This window comes from Prionailurus bengalensis, chromosome B3 (genome assembly GCF_016509475.1).
Source record: "Prionailurus bengalensis isolate Pbe53 chromosome B3, Fcat_Pben_1.1_paternal_pri, whole genome shotgun sequence".
Taxonomy (NCBI): Eukaryota; Metazoa; Chordata; class Mammalia; order Carnivora; family Felidae; genus Prionailurus; species Prionailurus bengalensis.
The window spans coordinates 21,590,003-21,612,225 of record NC_057355.1 but is presented as its reverse complement, the minus strand read 5'-3'; the positions used below and the strand labels follow the sequence as shown (position 1 = coordinate 21,612,225).

General features: G+C 41.7%; 1 protein-coding gene across 2 annotated transcripts in view; it reads left to right on the top strand.

Moving 5' to 3' along the window:
* The first annotated feature begins 1,035 nt into the window (after positions 1–1,035).
* The window catches only part of MTMR10 (myotubularin related protein 10), a 55,555-nt gene continuing 34,367 nt past the window's right edge, over positions 1,036–22,223 (top strand). The window contains exons 1-2 of one of the 2 annotated variants that reach the window (XM_043554853.1): positions 1,036–1,317; positions 1,897–1,957. In XM_043554853.1, the coding sequence (XP_043410788.1) occupies positions 1,258–1,317; positions 1,897–1,957 (121 nt within the window). In that variant the 5' untranslated portion in view covers positions 1,036–1,257. Of the gene's footprint in view, positions 1,318–1,896; positions 1,958–21,856; positions 21,900–22,223 lie in introns of those variants that run through there. The other variant, XM_043554854.1, reaches the window with a different exon arrangement.

Below are 22,223 nucleotides of genomic sequence, written 5' to 3'. Positions count from 1 at the left end.
ACTAGCCCCCCTCCACCAAAGGCTGCTTCGGTTCGGAAATATGTTTCGAGTTAGGAAATGCCCTGTGCTCGATATGCTTAAATTCATCTGCTAATTGTTAACTGCAAAATTAACAGGCGGATTTTTTGTTCCTTTGCCTAATGAAGGCCCCACACTGCTAGTGCCTCACTCTTGCTGGGTTTTTGATCATTTATCTGCTCACTAGGTATCTTTACCTGCGAGGATGGGTGAGAAAAGAAAGGACGTTAACTTGTTTAATATCTTTTATCCACATTAAATTTTAATAAGGAGGGTCAAAGTTAATAAACTAAGTTGAGGAGTCTGGGTTGCCTGCCAATGTCATGTCAGTCCCTAGGCCCACGCTGGTCTCAACATCCCATGGAAATCAGCAGTCAGCTCAGCTAGGTAGGATATCCCAGTCTCAAAGCTTTGCGCAAAGACAACAGACGGGATGATGGAAGACAATCTTCCCAAACTGTAGGGCCTTTAAGGGAGCTTTATCCAGACTGCGCTAGACGTTTAATCCTGGTCGCTGCTGGCAGCACTGGTCCACTTTTCCAGTGCGGTTCCTTCACATGCTGGACGCACAGTGTTACTGGCTGAGTCCGGGGCACCAGAATCCCTTTCCCCATGCCTGGGCTCCTCCCGACGACTTAAAACCACAATGCTCGCGCGAGCTGGGTGTCTAATGAGCCGCCGTCAAGGGAGCTGTGCCAGGAAACGAGACAGCTCTGAGCCAAGGTCGCCGGCCCCTCCGGCTACAGCCATGACCCCCGCGGGCCGCCGTAGGTCCCTGTGGGCCCCAGTGAGCCCTGCGGGCCGCCGTAGGAGCGCCCTCCCCAGCTGTTCTCTCAAGATGGCTGCCGAGCCTCGCTCCCCCCGGCGCGCTCCCTGAAGGTCCCGGCAGTAGGCGGGCGGCGCGAGTCTTGCGTTCCGGGACCAGCGCGGCCTAGAGGCCGGGAGCGGCCGGCCGCCGACCCCGCGCGCACCGTCTCTCGGGGCGGGGCGCCGGGCCCCTTCCGGGGATGGGCCCAGGCGCCCGAGTCGACCCAACTCTGCCCCGGCTCCTCCCCGCTCGGGCGGGCGCTCCGCCGTGTCCCCGCCCGTCAGTCCGCCCGGGCCGGCTGGCCGCAGACGGGGCCTGGGCGGCCGCACGGGGAGCTCTGAGCCCGCGGGCGTCGGGAGGCGTCGGCGCTACCGCTGGCCCGCGGCGGGTCCCGGGTTGCGACCCGGCGGGGGCGAAAAGGCGGCGGCACCATGTTCTCCCTCAAGCCGCCCAGACCCACCTTCAGGTCCTACCTCCTGCCGCCGCCCCAGGTAAACAACCCCCTCCTCGAGAGCGCTCCTCTCCTTGGCGCTTCCGGGGAGCCGCCGGGGCCGACCCCCCCGGAAGGCTCCCCGGGTCTCCCTATCCCCAGCCGTGCGATTGCCAGAGCCCCGGCGCGGGGAAACGCACCTTCTCCGGAGCCCCCACTGGATCGGTGGAAACTTGTAAAACTTCGCCACAGCCTTTCTCTGCCCGGAGACCTGTGATCCGTAGTTTTGCCGTGTGTGGGGAGTGTTTGGAGTCGGACTTATTTAGCTCTTCGCCTGGCGATTGTCCGCGCGGTGGCCGCCAGCATGAGTGCATCGTTTGTGGGCACCTGGTGAAGAGGTTACCTGTCATAAATGTGAACACCTGGAAACGGCATCGGCCGTTTTCATATTTTTGTCAGGCTCCCCAGTCGATACTGAACAGATCTTGAAAAGATCTGGTAGAACATGTGAAAGATTTTAAGGGGGCGGGAGCAATATGTGTCTGTTGCATGTGTCATCACTTAGAAAACAAAATTTGCTTTGGTATCTCACGGGGGAGGAAAAGTTTTGATCTTGATTTATTTTGCTAATGTATTTCAGACTGACGATAAGGTTAATTCGGAACCGAAGATTAAAAAACTGGAACCGGTCCTTTTGCCAGGTAAACATCGGAGTTTCAGCGGACACTTTAGTAATGTGTTTTGGTCCAGGATTATTCTACCAACTAGTACCATGTGGTTAACTTGTTTCTTCTATTTCATTTTAAACTTTGCCCGGTTAAAAATCTAACGACGGAGGGCAGAAAAACTTGATGTTTGTCTTTGAAAATATAAGCACCCTAGGAAACTGTCAAGAATATCACTGTCTTCTTTCTTCCTTTCTTTGTCTCCTGAAATGGTCATTTTTTAAGCAATCATTAATTGCTTAGGTAGGGAAAGTACTCTTTGCCCTTCTTGCCTGCAACTTCATGCATTAATGATTAATAGATCATCATTTTAATGGTATGAAAAGCAACTTTTATTATGTCTGGATCTCTATACCAATAACAAAGCTTAGTGAACTTTGAATTACTTACTTGGCAATTGTTTTTTTGAAGGTGTCAGCTGTGTTTGCAAATTTACTTGTTTCAGTTTAGAATGGGGTTTCCCAACAGAGGCACTGTTGACATTTTGGGCCTGAGTATTCTTTGTTATAGGGGCTGCCCTGTGCATTGTAGGGTGTGTATAATAGCATCCCTGGCCTTTGCCCACCAGATGCCAGCAGCACCCCCGCTTCTCCACCTCCTAGTTACAACAACCAAAACGTCTCCAGACGTTGCCAAAACTTATTTTTTTTTTTTTGTTTTTTGCCTCTGGGAGCAAAATTTCCTCCCAGTGAAGAAGCACTGGTTTAAAGCAAAATTTACCTTAGAAGACCCTAAGAGGTAGAGGTAGGAATTGTGGTAGATAGGAGCTTAGTTTTAAAACATATAAAATATTTAATTAGTATTTTGAATTGTATAACAAGGTACAATAATTAGGAAAGTCAGTTGTTTAATGTGACTATTGAGGGAAGTACCCAGATACTTAGGGAAGCCTGTTTTAAGCCTGAAATCTAATCACATACCAATTTGTGTGGCTACCGTCAGCATTTAAGAATCTTACTCGTTACTTAATGCTAAATCTAATAAAATGATTGGAACTTTATGGGTAGTAATTGAGCAAATATGGAAACTTTAAATTTTGTGCTTTAAAATTTTAAGTGTTAGGTAGGAACAAACACATTAAAAACGTCAACCTCTTAAAAATTATAGATGCAAACTCTTAAAAACTGTTTTTAACTTTATTATGGGAGTTAGTTATAAATATTTTGCCTTTATTTTGTTAATGCTTTTTATCCTACCAGGGCGTACTAAATAATCCTTTGTACTTTTCCTTAGTATTAACAATAGAATTAATAAGTAACCTTTGCTCCCTGTGCGTGCTCTGTTTTGGCCTTAGTCACTCCAGGCATTTCAAAGTCAGCTGTGGGAAACAGTACTCATCTTGAATGAGTGCCTGTGAGCTATTGAACTTTGGCTTCCTTTACTTTGTCTGAATAGGCCCTGTTCTTCGGCCTTGATGTCCCTCTTCCGACATTATGATTTGACTCTAATAAACAACATGTCTTACATACAAATGATAGTGCTTGATTTTTTTAAGATTGAGTTTTATATTTAAAATAATGCTTATGAAAGTGTTACTAAGTATCAATGAGCTTGAAGGACTTCACACTGAAGGATTATGGTTCTGTAGAATTAGCTAAAACCTTACCTCTCTACTAAAAAGTCAGAGTTTTCTGGGGAAGACATAAACTTATTTCCTGACTGTAAGTGGTTTACTTGTCCCAGAAAGGGCAGTTAAATCTGGATAGTCTGATTCGTGTTACATTTTCTTGCATTGGCTCTGGGTACACATATGTGATGGCTCTGGTACCCTGGGTTCTGTTTGCAGCTAACTTATTTCTTATAAAACATTTAGCCAATCCTAGATTAGTGCGTCTTTTGCCTGCCTTCCTCACCCCTTCTGTTCTTACTTTCTCCTCTTGGCCTTCCCACACACTTCCAGTTTCTATCTGACCACCCTGTTGTGGTCTCTCTTTCTTGCTTTTCCTCTTGAGTGACATGTCTGACCACCACTAGAACCTCTGTTGCTCCTTCTTTGGCCTGCATCCTACTACTCCACCTGTGAAATCTGGGAAGGCAGTTGAAAAGTAACTGAGGCATTGGTGATCTAAAGACATGGGCTAGGTTAAGGCTTTTAGTATAAGGGCTTAATAATATAGTTCTTGCCTTCATTACAGTCAGCAACCAAGAGAAAACTTGGCCACGTCACCTGTGGCTTTACATAGGCACACAGAACAAGAAGGAATTGTTCAGATACAGTATTGCATGTTATGCTTGGGCATAGTGCCTTGGATTCAAGGATATCCTACTTTAGATGCCTGAAGTTTGAACTTTTATAAGCAGATGAAAATTAGACACAAAATCAGCTGTTTGTGTGCAGTTACTGTGTGCTCTGTTGGAACTTAAGGCTAAATTTAAAACGATCTTCATCTTTTGTTAAATGAAGAAAAGAGAAGACACTGGTCACTTAATTTAGATTGTGCTTTATGCTTTATGTTAGTAATTTTCAGTTTGCCTGGTTCATGAACTTCCTTGAGATGGAGGTTGTACTTAATTCAACTTTGTGGCTGTGTTGTCTATTGTAGTGCATTGAGATGTTGATTGAGTGAATGACTAAATGAAAGAACGCCTCAGGGGCACCTGGCTGGCTCAGTTGGTTCAGCCTGTGACTCTTGAATTCAGCTAGGGTTATGATCTCACAGTTCCTGAGATCAAGCCCTGCATCGGGCTCTGTGCTGACAGTGAGGAGCCTGGTTGGGATTCTGTCTCTCTCCCTCTCTCTCTGCCCCTCTGCTTCTCACATGCCACTCTTTCTCTCTCAAAATGAGTAAACTTTAGAAAAGAAAAAAAGAACCCCTTAGAACACCATCTTGAATGGTTACCATAGACATGCACACCCGCAGACAGACCAACTCTCAGATTCAGCAGTCAGAGGAAGACTTATTTTATGTCATGTGTCTCTGCTGTCTCCCAGAGCCACACTCCTTAAGAGAATTATTATCTAAGCCTGGAATTGAAATACAGTCCCTTATCAAAGCAGCTGGCTTTGTCTAGGCTTTCTCTTCATCTTCCAAGCATTATGGGAATCTTGGTCTTTTAATGATTGTATATGTATAAAATCACCGCAATCCTTTTGAAAATAGGGAGAGTTTGAATTTTTAAATGAATGTGTGTGTATCTGTGTTCCTGCATATATTTGTTAAGACCAAGTACTGTCAGACTATGCTCATATCTTTGAATAACTGCTGGACTGGTGAGGCAGTTCACTGAGCATCTGAGTGTAGCTCAGTGCTAGATGGGGAAAGTGCTGGGAGTAGTGCGCCTGGATCACAGCACGACCTGTGGACAAGGTGGAGGATTGTGACCTATATCACTGTCTTCCAAGGTCTGGCTGGCATCAGACCTGGATGAAGTTTTTACCAGCCCTTGGTCAAATTTAAAAAATGCAGCTTTTTTCCATAGAACTAAATTGATTTTTTTAAGTTTATTTTTGAGAGAGAGAGAACACAAGTGGGAGAGGGGCAGAGAGAGAGGAGACAGAGAATCCCAAGCAGGCTCTGCACTGCCACTGCAGAACCCAAAGCTGGACTCAAACTCACCAACCGTGAGATCATGACCTGAGCCAGTCAAGAGTTAGTCACTTAACCTACTGAGCCACCCAAGCGCCGCTGAGCTAAATTGATGTAAAGGATTGTCCTATGTTCTGGGATTTTGTCCTTCCAGCTTCTGGTATAGATATATTCTGTTAAAGGATGGTGACAATAGCTGTGTTTTTAAAGGAGTTTTTAAATTAACAAAATAAAGAAGGTTAGGAATTCTGTGTTGGTTGCCTGAATTGTTTTCGTAGTATACCTAATTTGTGGAATCTGAATTTGATGAGGTTTTCATAATATAGGTGCAAATTAATGAGCACTTACACAGAGATCATCATTAATCTTGTCTGCCTGGGAGTCTTTTCACTGTCTTCTGAAAACTTCACCCTCTCTCTTTTGACACATTGGTCTTCCAAATCCCCACACAGCCTTGGGTTCTAGTGTCCCCAGCAAGGATAACAACCCATCCCAGACTGCAAGAATGGGCACAGTTCTGCCTCTGGGTATTTTCAGATTGGTACTAAGCAAAGAGATACTTTTTGGTAATTCTTCCAGTGATCGTAGTTCAGAAAACCTGCCCGGAAGAGTGAAATCACATGTTGGAGAGAGGCAGAGTCACACCACTGGGGGAGACTTCCAAAGGTGTTAAAGCTCCTCAGCTTCGTTTTCCTTGAAGTCCAGCTAACACAAAAGCCACAGAATTCTTTTTCCTTAGCTAGCTCCAGGCACATTTCTGACACTTCAGCTAAGATCCTTAACTAATATATAGTTTCCAGGTTATTCCTCATAAAGGCTGTTATCTAGGAAGCACCAGTTTATTATCTTCATGTGACAGATGAGAAAACTATAGTTGCACATGTTGTTACATATAAGTAACTTGCCCAGTATTGCACAGCTAGCAAGGGCAGAGCCAGAATTCTGAGCCCAACTCCCAGCCTGAGCCTTTAACCACTACGCAGCAGGGCCTGCCTGACCTCCCGGGTGACATTAGGGTAGATTTATGCTTTGGAACTGGAGGGAGGGCGGATTGGATGTCCACCTAGAAGTTCTCTAGTAAGGTGAAAAGAGCTCTGTCCTTGGCTGTGCCCTTTCCACAACAGTGACAGATTTTGACCTAAGTTGAGCAACTTTGCGACTCAGCTGCCAGAAAATGGACCGTCTTGGGAGGCAGTGGACTTCCTGTCGCTGGCTGTGCCAAAGCAGAGGCTGGTGGAATGCCAGCCACTTTGTCATGAAGTTGTGAGATTTGTAATAAGTAGGCTTAATGGCCTTTTGTCTCTTCTAATTCTGCAACAGGATCTTTTTAAGGATCTGTGATGTGGGAGGGAGGATTTGAGGCTTGGAACACTATGGCTAAGAGTAATGAGTTAATTGTTCAGGTATTGGATGCATGTTCCACACTGTTTGGCAGAGGAGTAAAAAACTAAAAAAGTTGGGGTCCTGTCGTGAGACAATTTCTGTTTATTGGGGGAAATGCTTCAGGAGAGCAGAGGTTAAGAGAGCTCAGAGGAGGGTCACCTGAGTGAGATTTTTGGGGGGAGGGTGTCAGGAAATGACTTCTGCTCTGCATCTTGAGTGCCTGCTGAGCCTCAGCCACTGTGCTAAGGCTGTGTCTGCTCAGCTCTTTCCCCTTCCCATCTATAATGCCAACAGGGCTTTTCAGCATTGAGATTAACTGTTAGATCGATAATGAATGCACTCATTGTCTGAGTCTTTTGTAATCGGATCAGAAAAGCATACGACCATGGGCCATCTGGAAAATGAAAATAGCCTTTGTTGAGTAGATGTCTTGTTTATATATTTTTTTTACGCATTCACTGTTTAGACCTGTTTTATCTACTGTTTCTGTTTTCTGCCTCACTGTAGTTCTTATGTCTTCACTTGCATTGTAAATCCCTTAATGGTCCCCTTTCTCTTTCAAGTGTTTTATGTTTTGTGTTGTTTTTTATTTTTATTTTTTAGTTTGTTTATTTTGAGAGAGAGAGAGAGCATGTGAATGAGCTAGCACGAGCTGGGGAGGGGTAGAGAGAGAGAAAGAGAGAGAATCCCACACTGCCAACGCAGAGCCCGACTTAGAGCTCAGTCCCACAAACTGAGATCATGACCTGAGCCGGTATCAAGAGTCAGATGCTTATCCAGCTGAGCCACCCAGTTGCCCCTTTGTGTTGTTTTTTAATACCCTTTTGTAGATAGGCTTTAGAGATGATTGTAGGCTGATTTTCTGTAGTATTTTAATTCATACCTACGTTACTTTTGAAAGTCCCGAAGGACTTATAACTCCATTTGGTGCAGTGTACCGTGTAACCATTGTGTTTGTCCCTCACCTATAGAGCCTTCAGGGCTGTTGTCCTTAGGCTGCTGCTGCGGTACCTTAAGCCAGCATTTTGTTACTCGCTTCCTCACTTCTGACCACCAGTCTCTTTGTACCTTAGCTCCTGCTCAGAAACTCTTTGTGAACCTGCACAGGTAAAATCCTGCTTACCCAGGATAAAAATCCAAATTCTGTAACCTCTATAATTTGCTAACACTCCACCTTGCTGACCTCTGCACCGTTTCCCAGTGTTGATACTTGCTTCAGTCAGGCTGCTTCCTTTCTCCCTTCCAAATGCCTGTTTGTGTAGGCCTTTGTTACTATTTTATCACATGTTCTCTCTGTCTCAGTCCTCTTCTGCCTGCAAGATTTCCTTCTGGTTTCTTCCCAGAGTCTGCACTTCTAACCGTCCTTCAGCCCACATTGTGGGTGGCACCTGCTGGAGGTGCTGCTTGATTACATGCTTTTTTGTATTGTGTGACCTGCAAAATTGGACTCTTTAGTATCCACGAGGGCATCATAGTTGCACATGTTGTTACATATAAGTAACAATGTGTTTGTCTTCTGTATAGTTTCAACCTCCATTAGTAATTTTTAGGCCACTTAAATTCCTGAATTTATCTATAGCTAAAGTTAACAACTGGTCCCACTTTGCTCATGACTGTCCTGTATTAGTGCTGAAAGTGCCGTATGCCGAGCCTCCCCTCAGTTCCAGACAGCCAGTCACCATATGTAAAGCCATATATTGAATTCTGCTTTGGCCTAAATACATTCTATAGGTTAATTAGCCACTCTACACAGTAAAGTTTTGTCTTAAACTATTTTCCAAGATAAAATGTATGAGAAAATTAAATTTTATTCATCAAAAATGGATTGATTTTCTAAATGTGTAAGGTATCATGAAAGATAATATGAAATTCTTTGGTTCTCCAGAAGTTAAAAACTTAGCTATACCATTTTTGGAGATTTATTAATTTTATTTCCTTTCTTATTTATTTTTACACATGGAAGGGTCTTAAGAAAGCAAATTTTTTGATGATTTCTTGATTCCTTCCCAGGTGGTAGTAGAAACTCTTGACCTATCATCTTCTGATTTAGATAGCTTTTTCTGTGGTGCCTTCTGCTTACCCCACAGTGAAGCCAGTTTCCTACTTTGTCTTCTATGAGGCCTCCCTGTGGCTTCCCTTCAGTGGTGTGCTGGAAAGTGCTTGGTGGTGAACACCCTCCCACCAGGGCTGATTGCAGGCTGTCAACTTGGGAGCACAGAGCTGGGGGTGGAGGGTGTGGGGGGAGGAAGAACTGGATGGTTCTCATGAGCCAGTGCAAGCCTTCCAGCACAGCACTGCTCTGCCGCCTGAGAAGCGCAGGAGTGTGGTCTCTGGGAAAACTTCATGGTCTCCTGGAGTTTTGAAGCTTTTGTTAGGTGTTTTTTTTCCTCATGGGTCACTAATTCAAGACACACCAAGGACAGTCCAGGACTCTTCTATTTATGTATCTGTGCTCTCTAGGAAAAGGCCATTTTGTGTCTTTTTCTTTCTTGTTTGTAAGCTAGTGTTGTGGCCCACAGGACTGCAGTACATAGTAGCTTTAACAACTCCTACCCAGTGTTTCTTCTTTCTTACTAAGTATAAGCAGAAAATTATTGTGAGAGCAGACAGCCGAGTTACATGACCCAACCATTTTAAAGACTGATTCCATGTGAATGAACATAATTTAGTGTCATCAAGTAAAACTCAAGCCAGGTTAACTTGACACTTAATTATACGTTTATAATAATAAGACCCAAATAGAGCATCTCCCCAGAAGTGCCCTCCTTTTCTTCCCCTGCCCCATCCCGCCCTATTGCTCTTTCTCTCCCAAGGGCTTATTCCCATTTTCTGCTCTCAGAGCTGTGTGACACTTAAGTTTCCTTAAAAGACCATAGCATAGAGTCCCCCTGTTCCACTTTTGTTGTTGTTACTTTTCTATTTCTTGTCCAGTTTTTTCTCAGTTTTACTTTTAAATAAACTGGGATTTATAAAAGAGTTGTATAATAGTGCAGATAGTTAACATATACTGTTCACCTAACTTTTCCTAATGTTAACGTCTTACATAACCTTGTTAAATTGAGCTAAATTAAAAAAATTAGTATTGTTATTAACTAAATCGCAAGTTTTATTCACATTTCCATAGTCTTTCCACTGATGTCTGTTACTTGTTCCAAGATGACGTCTGGGATACTGTATTGCATTTAGTCATTACGTCTCCTTAGTGTCTTTAGTCTGACAGTTTCTCCCATTTTTACTGATAGTTTGATGAATTCTTTTGTGTTGGTGTATCGTTTTGAAATGTCTTCCCTCACCCCCTATTCTCCTTCCTTACTTTCTGGCATTCTGGAACTACCAAAGACTCCCAACTCCTCTTTTTGTTTTCTCTGCCCTGGCCCTGGAATTAGCTGTTTTTGCAAGGAGCTCTAGTTCCTTCTGTTGGAGAATGGTCTTAAATACCAAGGTCTGTGTGCTGAATGTGCTTTTAGGCCTGGAGGGGACAGAGTAGAAAATATGCAAGTGTACTAGTAACCCAAGTATATACCCATCTCTTTATGTCTGCATCCATCTGTGTATATGTGAAAGTTCTCACTTAAGTAACCATGTCTAGCACAGGGGAAGGCAGACTTTCTGTAAAGTATCAGACAATAAATGTTTTCAACTTTGCAGGCCATAAATTCTCTTTTGCAAGCACCCAGCGCTGCCTTTGTCCAATGAAAGGAGTCATAGATAATACACAAACAAATAAGCATGGATATGTTTCAGTAAAGTGTTACTTACAAAAACCGGCCTGGACACATTAAGTGTATGCTCTTTTTATCTTTGTCTCATTCTCAACTGCATTCATGGACTTGACATTTTACATTTGTGCCATCAGTAAGAAAATCATGTTGCTAGAGAAGAAGGGCTGTTCTAGAACGTGTGCATCATAAATACAATTGACTGATGGTACTAATGGAGTTGCCATGTCCTGTCCAACAAGACCTCCCATCTCTTTCTGTCCAATATTACATTCTCTGCCCTTCTCAGAAACCTAAAATCTTGTGGCCTAGCTATTTTTTAAGTAAACTTTTGAATATAACATTCATAAGAAATATATATGAATCTTTAGCGTTACAAATGAATGAATTTTTGTAGCACTGTTTGAAGTCTTTCGGCAAGTGAGTTGGCTAGTTAAGAAGAGTGGCACAGGGGTGCCTGGGTGGCTCAGTTGGTTGAGTGTCTGACTTCGGCTCAAGTCATGACCTTGCAGTTCGTGAGTTCAAGCCCCGTGTCGGGCTCTGTGCTGACAGCTCAGAGCCGGGAGCCTGCTTCGGATTCTGTGTCTCCCTCTCTCACTACCCCTCTCCCACTCTCTCTGTCTCTTTCAAAAATAAATAAACATTAAAAAAAAAAAATTAAAAGAAGAAGACTGGCACAGCATGAAGTGATTGATGTAGGTTATACTTTGTGAGCCACTAGTCTTACTTTGAAGAAGTTAGTGTTATGGGAGTAACATCTAACTCTGAGAACTGAGAACTGTGAATAATTAATGCAGGGTTGTTATTTGTTTTGTTTTTCAAGTTAAGGGTTCTCTATAATTGGTAACAAAGATTTCTTGGTGGGAAGAAAGGTTGAGTATTCACTAGTTCACATTCTGTTATTGGAAAGCATTGGGTTCAAGGAGCTATGGAAGATTTAAATTTTATGAATTTGAACTATTTAATGAGTTTCAGTGTATATTTTTGTCTTTTCAATTTTTTTTTCTCATTAGAATCCAGTTAAGAGTAGTACTTTGAATCTTTTGTTCTGTTTTTATGCTTCCTGTATTTAGATACAGTACGTTTCATTTTATGTAAGCATAGAGAAATAAGTACTGAAAATTTTCTTCTTACTAGTTTAGAAAAAATTTTTTTTTAGAGAGAGCACAAGTGAGCAGCGAGAGGGACACACACGCACACACACAGGGAGAGAGAGAGAGAGAGAATGAGAATATCTTAAGCAGGCTCCATGCTCAATGCAGAGCCCAACACGGGGCTGGATTTCATGACTGAGATCATGCCTTGTCCTAGGCATTTGTCTAGGAACTGAAATTTCAGCATTGAAGAAAAATCAGTCCATCTTCTACTCTCATGAAGTATATGATCCTGAGGGTGGGACAGGCAGTGATTTTAATATATATATATATATATATATATATATATATATATATATACATATATACACACACATATATATAAACAGTGGCTGTGTAAATGCTAGGAATTACAAGTGTATGATGCTAGGATAGAAGGATTTAATCTAGTCAGGGAGATTAAAACAAGGCGTGGGGGGGGGGCATTCCTGAGAAAGTGATTAGGCTAAAGGAGAAGAAAAGAATATTCCAGGAAATGGGAACAAGATGTGCAAAGACTCCATGTGATGGAAGAAGTAGGATCCCTAGAAGGATTAAAAGGGCACTGTCCCATGATAGTGAGGAGGACAGTGGTAGAGGGCGAGAGGCACAGGGCCTCACAGGCTATGTGAAGGAGGCTTGGTTTCAGGATGGACAACTACTCAAATGGTATAAGCTGAGAACTTGACATGAGTAAATTTCAATTAAATCCTCAAGTGAATGTTAGGTTGCTGTTCTTATAATAGGCTTATACTATGCATTTTTAAGTATAAAAGTTACTGCAATTCAAATTTACTATAACATTAGTTTTGTTGAGAGAAAGATCGTTTTGAGACTATAGTTGCATTCTTGAATTGGTAAGTGTTTGGGGCCTGTCCCCAAACAGGTTCTACCACCACTGTTAAGGTTTTCATAATGATAGTGTAGATGAAGTAGATCAGTACCCTCACTTGTCTACCATTGACTCTGGAGGTGAATTGCTTAAAGGTGTCCTTGGGTCTATTTATTAGATCTTGAAATTAAGGTTTATTTTAATGATGACCACACTTTAAATTCCTGTCAAAGCACATTATAAATTTTGTTTTGACCTCTTATGTTTCTTTCTTTAATCTTCGCTTTTAACTCTAAAACTGTATTTTAAAGTTTTATTGCCGGGTAAGTTCAAATTTGGGTGCAGAGAGAAACTCACTTTAGCTTTGTGGAATATACATTATTTTAAAAAAATTTTTTTAATTCTATTTATTTAAAAAACGAAAAGCTGTTCTCACCCATTTCTCCCATCCTCCACCTCTGGCAAACTAATTCTTCTCTGTACCTAAGACCTTGGATTGTTCTTGTTTGTTTGTTTGTTTTTTAGATTCCATATATAAGACAGATTATGCAATATTTGTCTTTGACTTATTTCTCTTAGCATAATGCCCCCAAGGTGCAAGCATGTTGTTGCAAATGGCAAGATTTCATTTTCTTTTTTGACTGAATAATAATCATGTGTGTGTATGTGTCTGTGTGTGTGTGTGTGTGTGTGTGTGTCTGTGTGTGTGTGTATCACATCTTCTGTATCCATTTGTCCATTGATGGACACTTACATTGTTTCCATATTTTGGCCATTGTAAATAATGCTGCAGCTACATGTGGGTACAAATATCTTTTCAAGTTATGTTTTCATTTTCTCTGGATGAATACACAAAGGTGGAACTGCTGGATCATAGGGTAGTTCTATTTTTAATTTTTGAGGAACCTTTATACTGTTTTCCACAGTATCTGCACCAGTTTACGTTCTCACCAGTAGTGTACAAGGATTACCTTTTCTCTACATCCTTGCCAACACTTGTTACTTCTAATCTCTTTGATAATAGCCATTTCAACAGGTGCGAGGTGATACCTCATTGTTCTTTTGATTTGCATTTCCCTGATGATTAATGATGTAGAGCATCTTTTCATTTTCCTGTTGGCTATCTGTATGTCTTTGGAGAAATATTTATTCAGATCTTCTGCCCATTTTTTAAATCAGGTTTGGTTTTGTTTTGCTGTTGAATTATATGAGTTCTTTATATATTTTGGGTGTTAGCCTCATATATATAATTTGAAGGTATTTTCTTTCATTCATTAGGCTGCCTTTTATTCTGTTGATAGTTTCTTTTGCTGTGCAGAAGCTTTTTAGTTTGATGTAGTCCTACTTGTTTGTTTTTGCTTTTTGTTGCCCTTTTGGTGTCAGATTAAAAAAATTATCACCAAGGCCTATGTTAAAGAGATTACAGCCTATGTTTTCTTCTAGGAGTTTTATGGTTTCAGGTCTTATATTCAAGTCTTTTTTTTTTTTTTTTTAATTTATTGTCAAATTGGCTTCCATACAACATCCAGTGCTCATCCCAACAAGTGCCCTCCTCAATGCCCATCACCCACTTTTCCCTCTCCCCCACCTTCCATCAACCCTCAGTTTGTTCTCTGTATTTAAGAGTCTCTTAGAGTTTGCCTCCCTCCCTCCCTCTGTGTAACTTTTTATTCCCCTTCCCTTCCCCCATTGTTTTCTGTTAAGTTTCTCAAGATCCACATATGAGTGAAAACATATGGTATCTGTCTTTCTCTGTCAAGTCTTTAATCCATTTTAGGTTAATTTTTGTGTATGATGTAAGATAGTGGTTCAGTTTCATTCCCTTGTATGTCACTATCTAATTTTTTTTTTTTAATTTTTAATGTTTATTTATTTTTGAGAGACAGAGACAGCATGAGTGGGGGAGGGGCAGAGAGAGAAGGAGACATAGAACATGAAGCAGGCTCCAGGCTCTGAGCTGTGAGCACAGAGCCCAACATGGGGCTCGAACTCACGAACTGTGAGATCATGACCTGAGCCAAAGTCGGACCCTTAACCAACTGAGCCACCCAGGCGCCCCTAATTTTCTTTCTTTTTAAAATTTTTTTGTTTTAGAACAGGTGAGTGTGGAAGAGGGGCAGAGGGAGTGAGTATCTTAAGCAGCTTCACACTCAGTGTGGAGCCCAGTGTGGGGCTCGATCCCACGACCCTGGGATTGTGACCTGAGCCAAAATCAAGAGTCAGACGCTCAACTGACTGAGCCATCCAGGTGACCTGGCTATCTAATTTTCTAAACACCATTTACGAAAGAGACTGTGCTTTCCCCAGTATATATTCTTGGCTCCTTTGTTATAAATTAATTGATCACGTATGCGTGGGTTTATTTCTGGGTTGGCTATTCTGTTCCATTGATTTATGTGTCTGTTTACCAGTGCCGTATTACTTTAATTACTATAGCTTTGTAATATACGTTGACATCAGGGAGCATCACACCTTCAGCTTTGTGCTTTTACAGGATTGCTTTGGGTTTTTGGGGTCTTTAATAGCTCCATACAGATTTTAAGATTGCTTGTTCTGTTTCTGTGATAAATGCCACTGGAATTTTGATAGAGATTGCATTGAATTTGTATATCTCTTTGGGTAGACTGGACCTTTTAAAAATATTAATTCTTGGGGCGCCTGGGTGGCTCAGTTGGTTGAGCGTCCGACTTCACTCAGGTCACGATCTCACGGTCCGTGAGTTCGAGCCCCGCATCAGGCCGTGTGCTGACAGCTCAGAGCCTGGAGCCTGCTTCAGATTCTGTGTCTCCCTCTCTCTCTGGCCCTCCCCCTGTTCATGCTCTGTCTCTCTCTGTCTCAAAAATAAATAAATGTTAAAAAAAAAAATTAAAAAAAAATATTAATTCTTCCAATCGTGGACATGAGATATCTTTCCATTTATTTGTGTCATTTTCAGTTTTTTTTCATTAATATCTTATAGTCTTCAATATACAAATTTTTTACTTCTTTGGTTACATTTATTCCTGGGTATTTTATTCCTTATGATGTAATTGTAAATAAGATTGTTTCCTTAATTTCTCTGATAGTTCATTATTAATATATGGAAATATAACAGGTTTTTGTGTATTGATTTTGGATCCCACAACCTTACTGAATTCATTTACTACAGTTAGCAGTTTTCTGATGAAATCTTTAAGGTGTTCTTCTGTATATATGTATATATATCATGTCATCTGCAAATAGTGACACTTTTACCTCATTTTCAGTTTAGATGACTTTTTTTTTTCTTACCTAGTTTCTGTGGCTTGGAGTTCCAGTACTGCATTGAATAAAAATGGCAAGAGTGTGCATCCTTGTTTTGTTACTGATTTTAGAGGAAAAGCTTTCAGTTTTTCACTATTGAGTATGATGTTAGCTGTGGGCTTGTCATATATGGCCTTTATTATGTAAAGGTATGTTTGCCTCTGTATCTGCTTTGTTGAGAGTTTTTATTGTAAATGGATGTTGAACTTTGTCAGATTCTTTTCCTGCATCTATTGAGATAATTACACGATTTTTATCCTTCGGTTTGTTAATGTGTATCACATTGACTGATTTGCAGGTGTTGAACCATCCTTGGATCTCTAGAATAAATACCACTTGATCATGGTATATGGTTCTTTTAATGTATTATTGTTGAATTTTTCAGTTTGCACGTATTTTGTTGAGGATTTTTACATATGTGCTCATCAGGGATATTGACCTATAATTTTCTTTTCTTGTGGCATTCTCGTCTCATTTTGGTAATTGATCGAATTTATTGGCAATAATAGAGTCCCCAGCTATTACTATATTGCTGTCTTATTTTTCCCCTATAGGTCTGTTAATGTTTTCTTTATATATTTCGGTGCTCCTATGTTGGATGCATAAGTATTTATAAATATTATATCTTCTGGTTGACCTTTTTATCATTGTGTAAAACTCTTATTTGTCTGTTATCACAGTCTGTTTTAAAGTCTGTTTTGCCTGAGATAAGTAGAGCTACCCCACCTTTGGTTTACATTTGTATGGAAAATCCCTTGTTCCATCCTTCTTTTTCAGTCTGTGAGTCTATGATAGTGTATAGATGGTTCTTGTTTTTTTTTTATCCATTCATCCACTCTATATCTTTTGATTGGAGCATTTAGCCCATTTACATTTAAAGTAATTACAGCGAGGTATATGTTTATTGCCATTTTGTTAAATTGTTTTCTGGCAGTTTTTATAAGTTCCTCTCTGTTCCTTTCTTCTCTTGCTCTTTTCCTTTGTGGTTTGATGACTTTCTTTAATGGTAAGCTTATATTCCTTTCTCTGTATCTTTTGTGTATTTACTATAGGTTTTTGATTAGTGGTTACCATGAGGCTTGCATATAATAACTTCTGTCTATAAACAGTCTGTTTTAAGTTGATAACAACTTAAGTCTGATCCCATTGTAGAGCTCAACATTATTACTGTTCCCACCCACATTTTGTTTTCAAAGTCACGTTTTACATTTCTTTATCTTCTGTATCCCATAACTAAATATTGCAGTTTTAGCTCCTTTTATTACTTTTGTCTTTTAACCTTCTTAGTAGCTTTAGAAGTAATTAATCCACTACCAAAAAAGAAGTACCTAATCCCCTACCTTTACTATGTGTTTATTTTTTCAGTGAGATGTATTCTTTCATATGTGTTCTTGTTATTAATTAGTGCCCTTTTCAGCTTAAAGAAGTCCCTTTAACATTTCTTGTAAAGCCAGTTTAGTGATGATAAACTTCTTTAGCTTTTGTTTGTCTGGAAAATTTTTTATCCACTTCTAAACAGTAACTTTGCTGTGTAGAGTATTCTAAGTCAAAAGAATTTTCAGCACTTTGAATATATGGTGTCCTCTTTTCTGGCCTGTGCAGTTTCTGCTGAAAGGTCTGATGGCCTTATGGGGTTTCCCTTGTAATAGCAAATTGTTTTCTCTTGTCAGAGAGAGAGAGAGTCAGAGACAGAGAGGGAGACAGAGGATGCAAAGCAGGCTCCGCACTGACAGCTTAGAGCCTGATGCAGGGCTTGAACTCAGGAACTGTGAGATCATGACCTGAGCCAAAGTCAGATGCTCAACCAACTGAGCCACCCCTTCCCTTGTTGCTTTTAATATTCTATACTTGTTTTTATCTTTTGACATTGTAATTGTAATGTGTCTTGGCATGGGTCTCTTTGGGTTTCTCTCTTTTTTTTTTTTAAATATAATTTATTGTCAAATTGGCTAACATACAGTGTGTAAAGTGTGCTCTTGGTGTTGGGGGTAGATTTCCGTGGTTCATTGCTTACATACAACACCCAGTGCTCATCCCAACAAGTGCCCTCCTCGATGCCCATCACCCATTTGCCCCTCTCCCCACCCCCCATCCACCCTCAGTTTGTTTTCTGTATTTAAGAGTCTCTTATGGTTTTCCTCCCTCTCTCTGTTTGTAACTATTTTTTCCCCTTCCCTTCCCCCATGGTCTTCTGTTAAGTTTCTCAAGATCTGCATATGAGTGAAAACATGATATCTCTCCTTCTCTGACTGACTTATTTCACTCAGCATAATGCCTTTCAGTTCCATCCACATTGCTGCAAATGGCATGATTTCATTCTTTCTCATTGCCAAGTAGTATTCCATCATATATATATAAACCACATCTTTCAGCACAGAGCCCTTTGCAGGGCTTGAACTCCTGAACTGTAAGAGCATGACCTGAGCCTAAGAGCCACTCAGGCACCTTATAAACCACATCTTCTTTATCCATTCATCAGTTCATGGGCATTTAGGCTCTTTCCATAATTTGGCTATTGTTGAAAGCACTGCTATAAACATTGGGGTACATGTGCCCCTATGAATCAGCACTCCTGTATTCCTTGGATAAATTACTGGTGCAATTGCTGGGTCGTAGGATAGTTTTATTTTTAATTTTTTGAGGAACCTCCACACTGTTTTCCAGAGTGGCTGCACCAGTTTGCATTCCCACCAACAGTGCACAAGGGTTCCCATTTCTCCACATCCTCTTCAGCATCTGTTGTTTCCTGAGTTGTTGATATTAGCCACTCTGACGGTGTGAGGTGGTATCTCAGTATGGTTTTGATTTCTGTTTCCCTGACAATAAGTGACATTGAGCATCTTTTCATGTGTCTGTTGGCCATCTGGATGTCTTCTTTGGAAAAGTGTCTATTCATGTCTTCTGCCGGTTTCTTCACTGGATTGTTTGTTTTTCAGGTATTAAGTTTGGTAAGTTCCTTATAGATTTTGGATACTAACCCTTTATCTGAAATGTCATTTGCAAATATCTTCTCCCATTATGCCGGTTGCCTTTTGGTTTTGTTGATTGTTTCCTTTGCAGTGCAGAAGATTTTTATCTTGATGAGGTCCCAGTAGTTCATTTTTGCTTTTAATTATTTGGGTTCCTCTTATTGGGAACTTGCTGAGCTTCCTGGGTGTGGATGTTCATTTTCTTTTCCGAGTTAGGGAAATTTTCAGCCATTATTTCTTCCAATAAAATTTATGCCCCCTTTCTCTTCTTCTAGGAGCCCTGTGATGTGAATGCTAGCTATTTGATGTTATCCAGTAAGTCCTTTAAGCTGTCCTCACTTTTTCCATTCTTTTTTTCTTTTTGCTATTCTGATTTGGGTGGGTTCTACTGCCTTGCCTTTGAGTTGACTGATTTGTTCTTCTTTTTTATCTAGTCTCTTGTTGAACCCCTGGGGGTATTTTTGGTTCAGTTATTGTGTTCAACAGTTCTGTGACTTCTATTTGGTACTTATAACTTCCATCTTTTTGTTGAAGTTCTCATTGTGTTCGTGTGTTCTTCTCCCCAGTTTGGTGAGCATCTTTATGACCATTACTTTGAACTCTTTATCAGGTAAATTGCTTACCTCTATTTAACTAAGTTTTTTCTCTGAGATTTTATCTCGTTCTTTCATTTGGAATATTCCCCCGTTTCTTCATTTTTCCTCGACTCTCTGTGTTGGTTTCTTTTTTTTTTTTTTTTTTTTTTTTTCAACGTTTATTTATTTTTGGGACAGAGAGAGACAGAGCATGAAAGGGGGAGGGGCAGAGAGAGAAGGAGACACAGAATCGGAAACAGGCTCCAGGCTCTGAGCCATCAGCCCAGAGCCTGACGTGGGGCTCGAACTCACGGACCATGAGATCGTGACCTGGCTGAAGTCGGACGCTCAACCAACTGCGCCACCCAGGCGCCCCTCTGTGTTGGTTTCTATACAGTAGATGAAACAACTACGTCTCCCAGTCTTGAAGGAGGGTCCTTGTAGAGGAGGTGAACCTTATTGTTCTCCCCTACCCCAGTTCTTTGTTGTCTTTCAAACTGTCATGCTTGTCCAAACGGCCTATTATATTTTTAATAGCTTCCAGTAGTTTAGGATGTGCCAAACCTGTCAGTGTTCCAAAGGGGGGTTCTCAGCACCTAGATTCCGGCTGACTGGAAGCCAACCCTCTGGCATCAACTTTTTAAGATACGCAAACGTATATAGTCTTGTGGGACCACAAGTGTAAGCCCTGCTGGCCACCAGAGTCGGAAGATCTGCAGATGTTCCCTGAGTAGCAGTCACAAAAATCAGGGCTCTAGACAAGTGAATAAACACTTTTCTGGATGGCACTGGCAGGCTGAAGAAAGGCAGAGGGAGAACATCAAGATGGCCCCTTCAAGGCTGCTTTCTTCGAGGGCAGTTCTGTAGACCACTAACTGTATGCCAACCTGAAACCTGCCCCTCAGGCCAAGGCTCTAGCACAAGCAGAGAGGTCTCCTTCATAGAAAGACTGAGGGTTTGTGCCTGTCTCCTGGCTGCACAGCGTCCTAAGGCTGGTAGCCTGCCAAAAGCCATCTCCAATTGCCACAGTTTCATGGGACCCAGGAATGTAAGCCCTCCCTGGCCACCAGAGCCAGGTGATCAAGGGATGTCCTCGGGCAGCAGCTGCAAAACCTGGGGCTCCAGACATAAAAACCAGGGCACCAGAGACATGTAAAGCTCCCCACTAGGAGACACTGATGCTGTGGAGTGCTGCAGAGGATGACCACAAAGACAGCGCCCACCCTCCGCAGTCACTGGAAAGAATTACAGTCAGACCCTGGATGTGTCTGTAATTAGAAACCTGCCTCTCAGGCCATAGTTGTGATGATTAGCTAACGGTTCTCCTTCACAGAAAGACTGTGCTTCTGGGTCTGTTGCCTCTTGCTATGCTCTGAGGGTGGCAGCTGTTCAAGAACTCTTTCTCTTGGTTACAGTCCTGTGACTGTAAAAGACCCAAAAGTGCAAATCCCACTGGCTGCCAGAGCCACATGATGGAGACATGTCCACTGGCAGCAGTCACAAAAATCAGGGCTCCAGGCAGGGGCATGTGCTCCTTTCTGGGTAACATTGATCATTATAGTCCTGTGGGACCAAGAATGCAAGCTCCCCTGGCCTCCAGAGCCAGGCAGTCAAGAGGCATTCCCTAGTTGGCAGCCACAAAAATTGCGGCACCAGATGCATGTAAAAGCTCCCTTCTGGGAGATATTGGTGATGTGGAGCACAGCAAAGGGAGTGTGCAAAAATGGTGCCCACCAGTCTCTGTTTTGGGAGAATGTTCCAGCAGGCTCCTAGATAAGCATGTTAGAGTAGATGCCTGCCCTTCGGGCCAACGCTTTAATATAAGCAGGTGATCCTCCTTTACTTTAAGTCTGGGTACCATTGGCTGCCTCTGACCTGGGCCCTCGGGTGGGTGAGTCTTAAGTGTCTGAGCCTTTTAAGGGCAGTTTCTCAGATCTCTATGGTCTTATGGGTCTTATTGGGACACAAGCCTCATTGGTTTTCAGAGTTTCTTGTTTTGGGGTCTTGTCTCTTTAAGGATTGCCTTAAAGCTTGGGATGCCTGATGTGTAACATTTGAACTCTTTACTCTTCAGGGAGAGCCTCTGGGTTTTGAGTTCCATCCTCATCATGGGTCACCATGCAGGGATGCCCCACCCTCTCTTACCTGCTTCGATATGGTTTCGTTCTCATTTGCCCAATGTATAGCCATCACTCAGCCTTCAGGTTGTTGGGTTTTTAAAAAATATTTTAAAATGTTTATTAACTTTTGAGAGTGTGTGCATGTGAGCAGGGGTAGGGCAGAGAGACAGGAAGACAGAGGATACCAAGCAGGCTCTGCACTGACAGCAGAGAACCCATTGTGGGCTTGAACTCATGAACCATGAGATGGTGACCTGAGCCAAAGTTGGACGTTTAACCACCTGAACCACCCAGGTGCCCTGCCTTTCCTTTTTTGTTTTTTTTGTTTTTAACAGGAAATTATCTACATGTAGCTATAAACTCTGTTCGTGAGAGGAGGTGAGGTGAGTTCAGGATCTTCCTACCTTGCCATCCTGAACCCTATTTACCAATAATAGATTACATTACTAATTTTTGGGTTAAACCTAAAGTCTGTTTCTCATCCCTTAGGAAAGGAGTCAAAGACATTGGTTTGGGATGTAAAATCACATGTTAATAAAACACAAATATTCCATCCAGTAATACTCTGAAGGAGTATAGTTTATTTCTTCTCCAGAATGCCTTTCAGTAAATGATAGTGGAAGGCAGTATCACATAGTATTAAAGAATGCAGGCTCAGTTTCAGCTTTTCTGGTTGAACCATCTCAGACCCCTAAGCTCTTT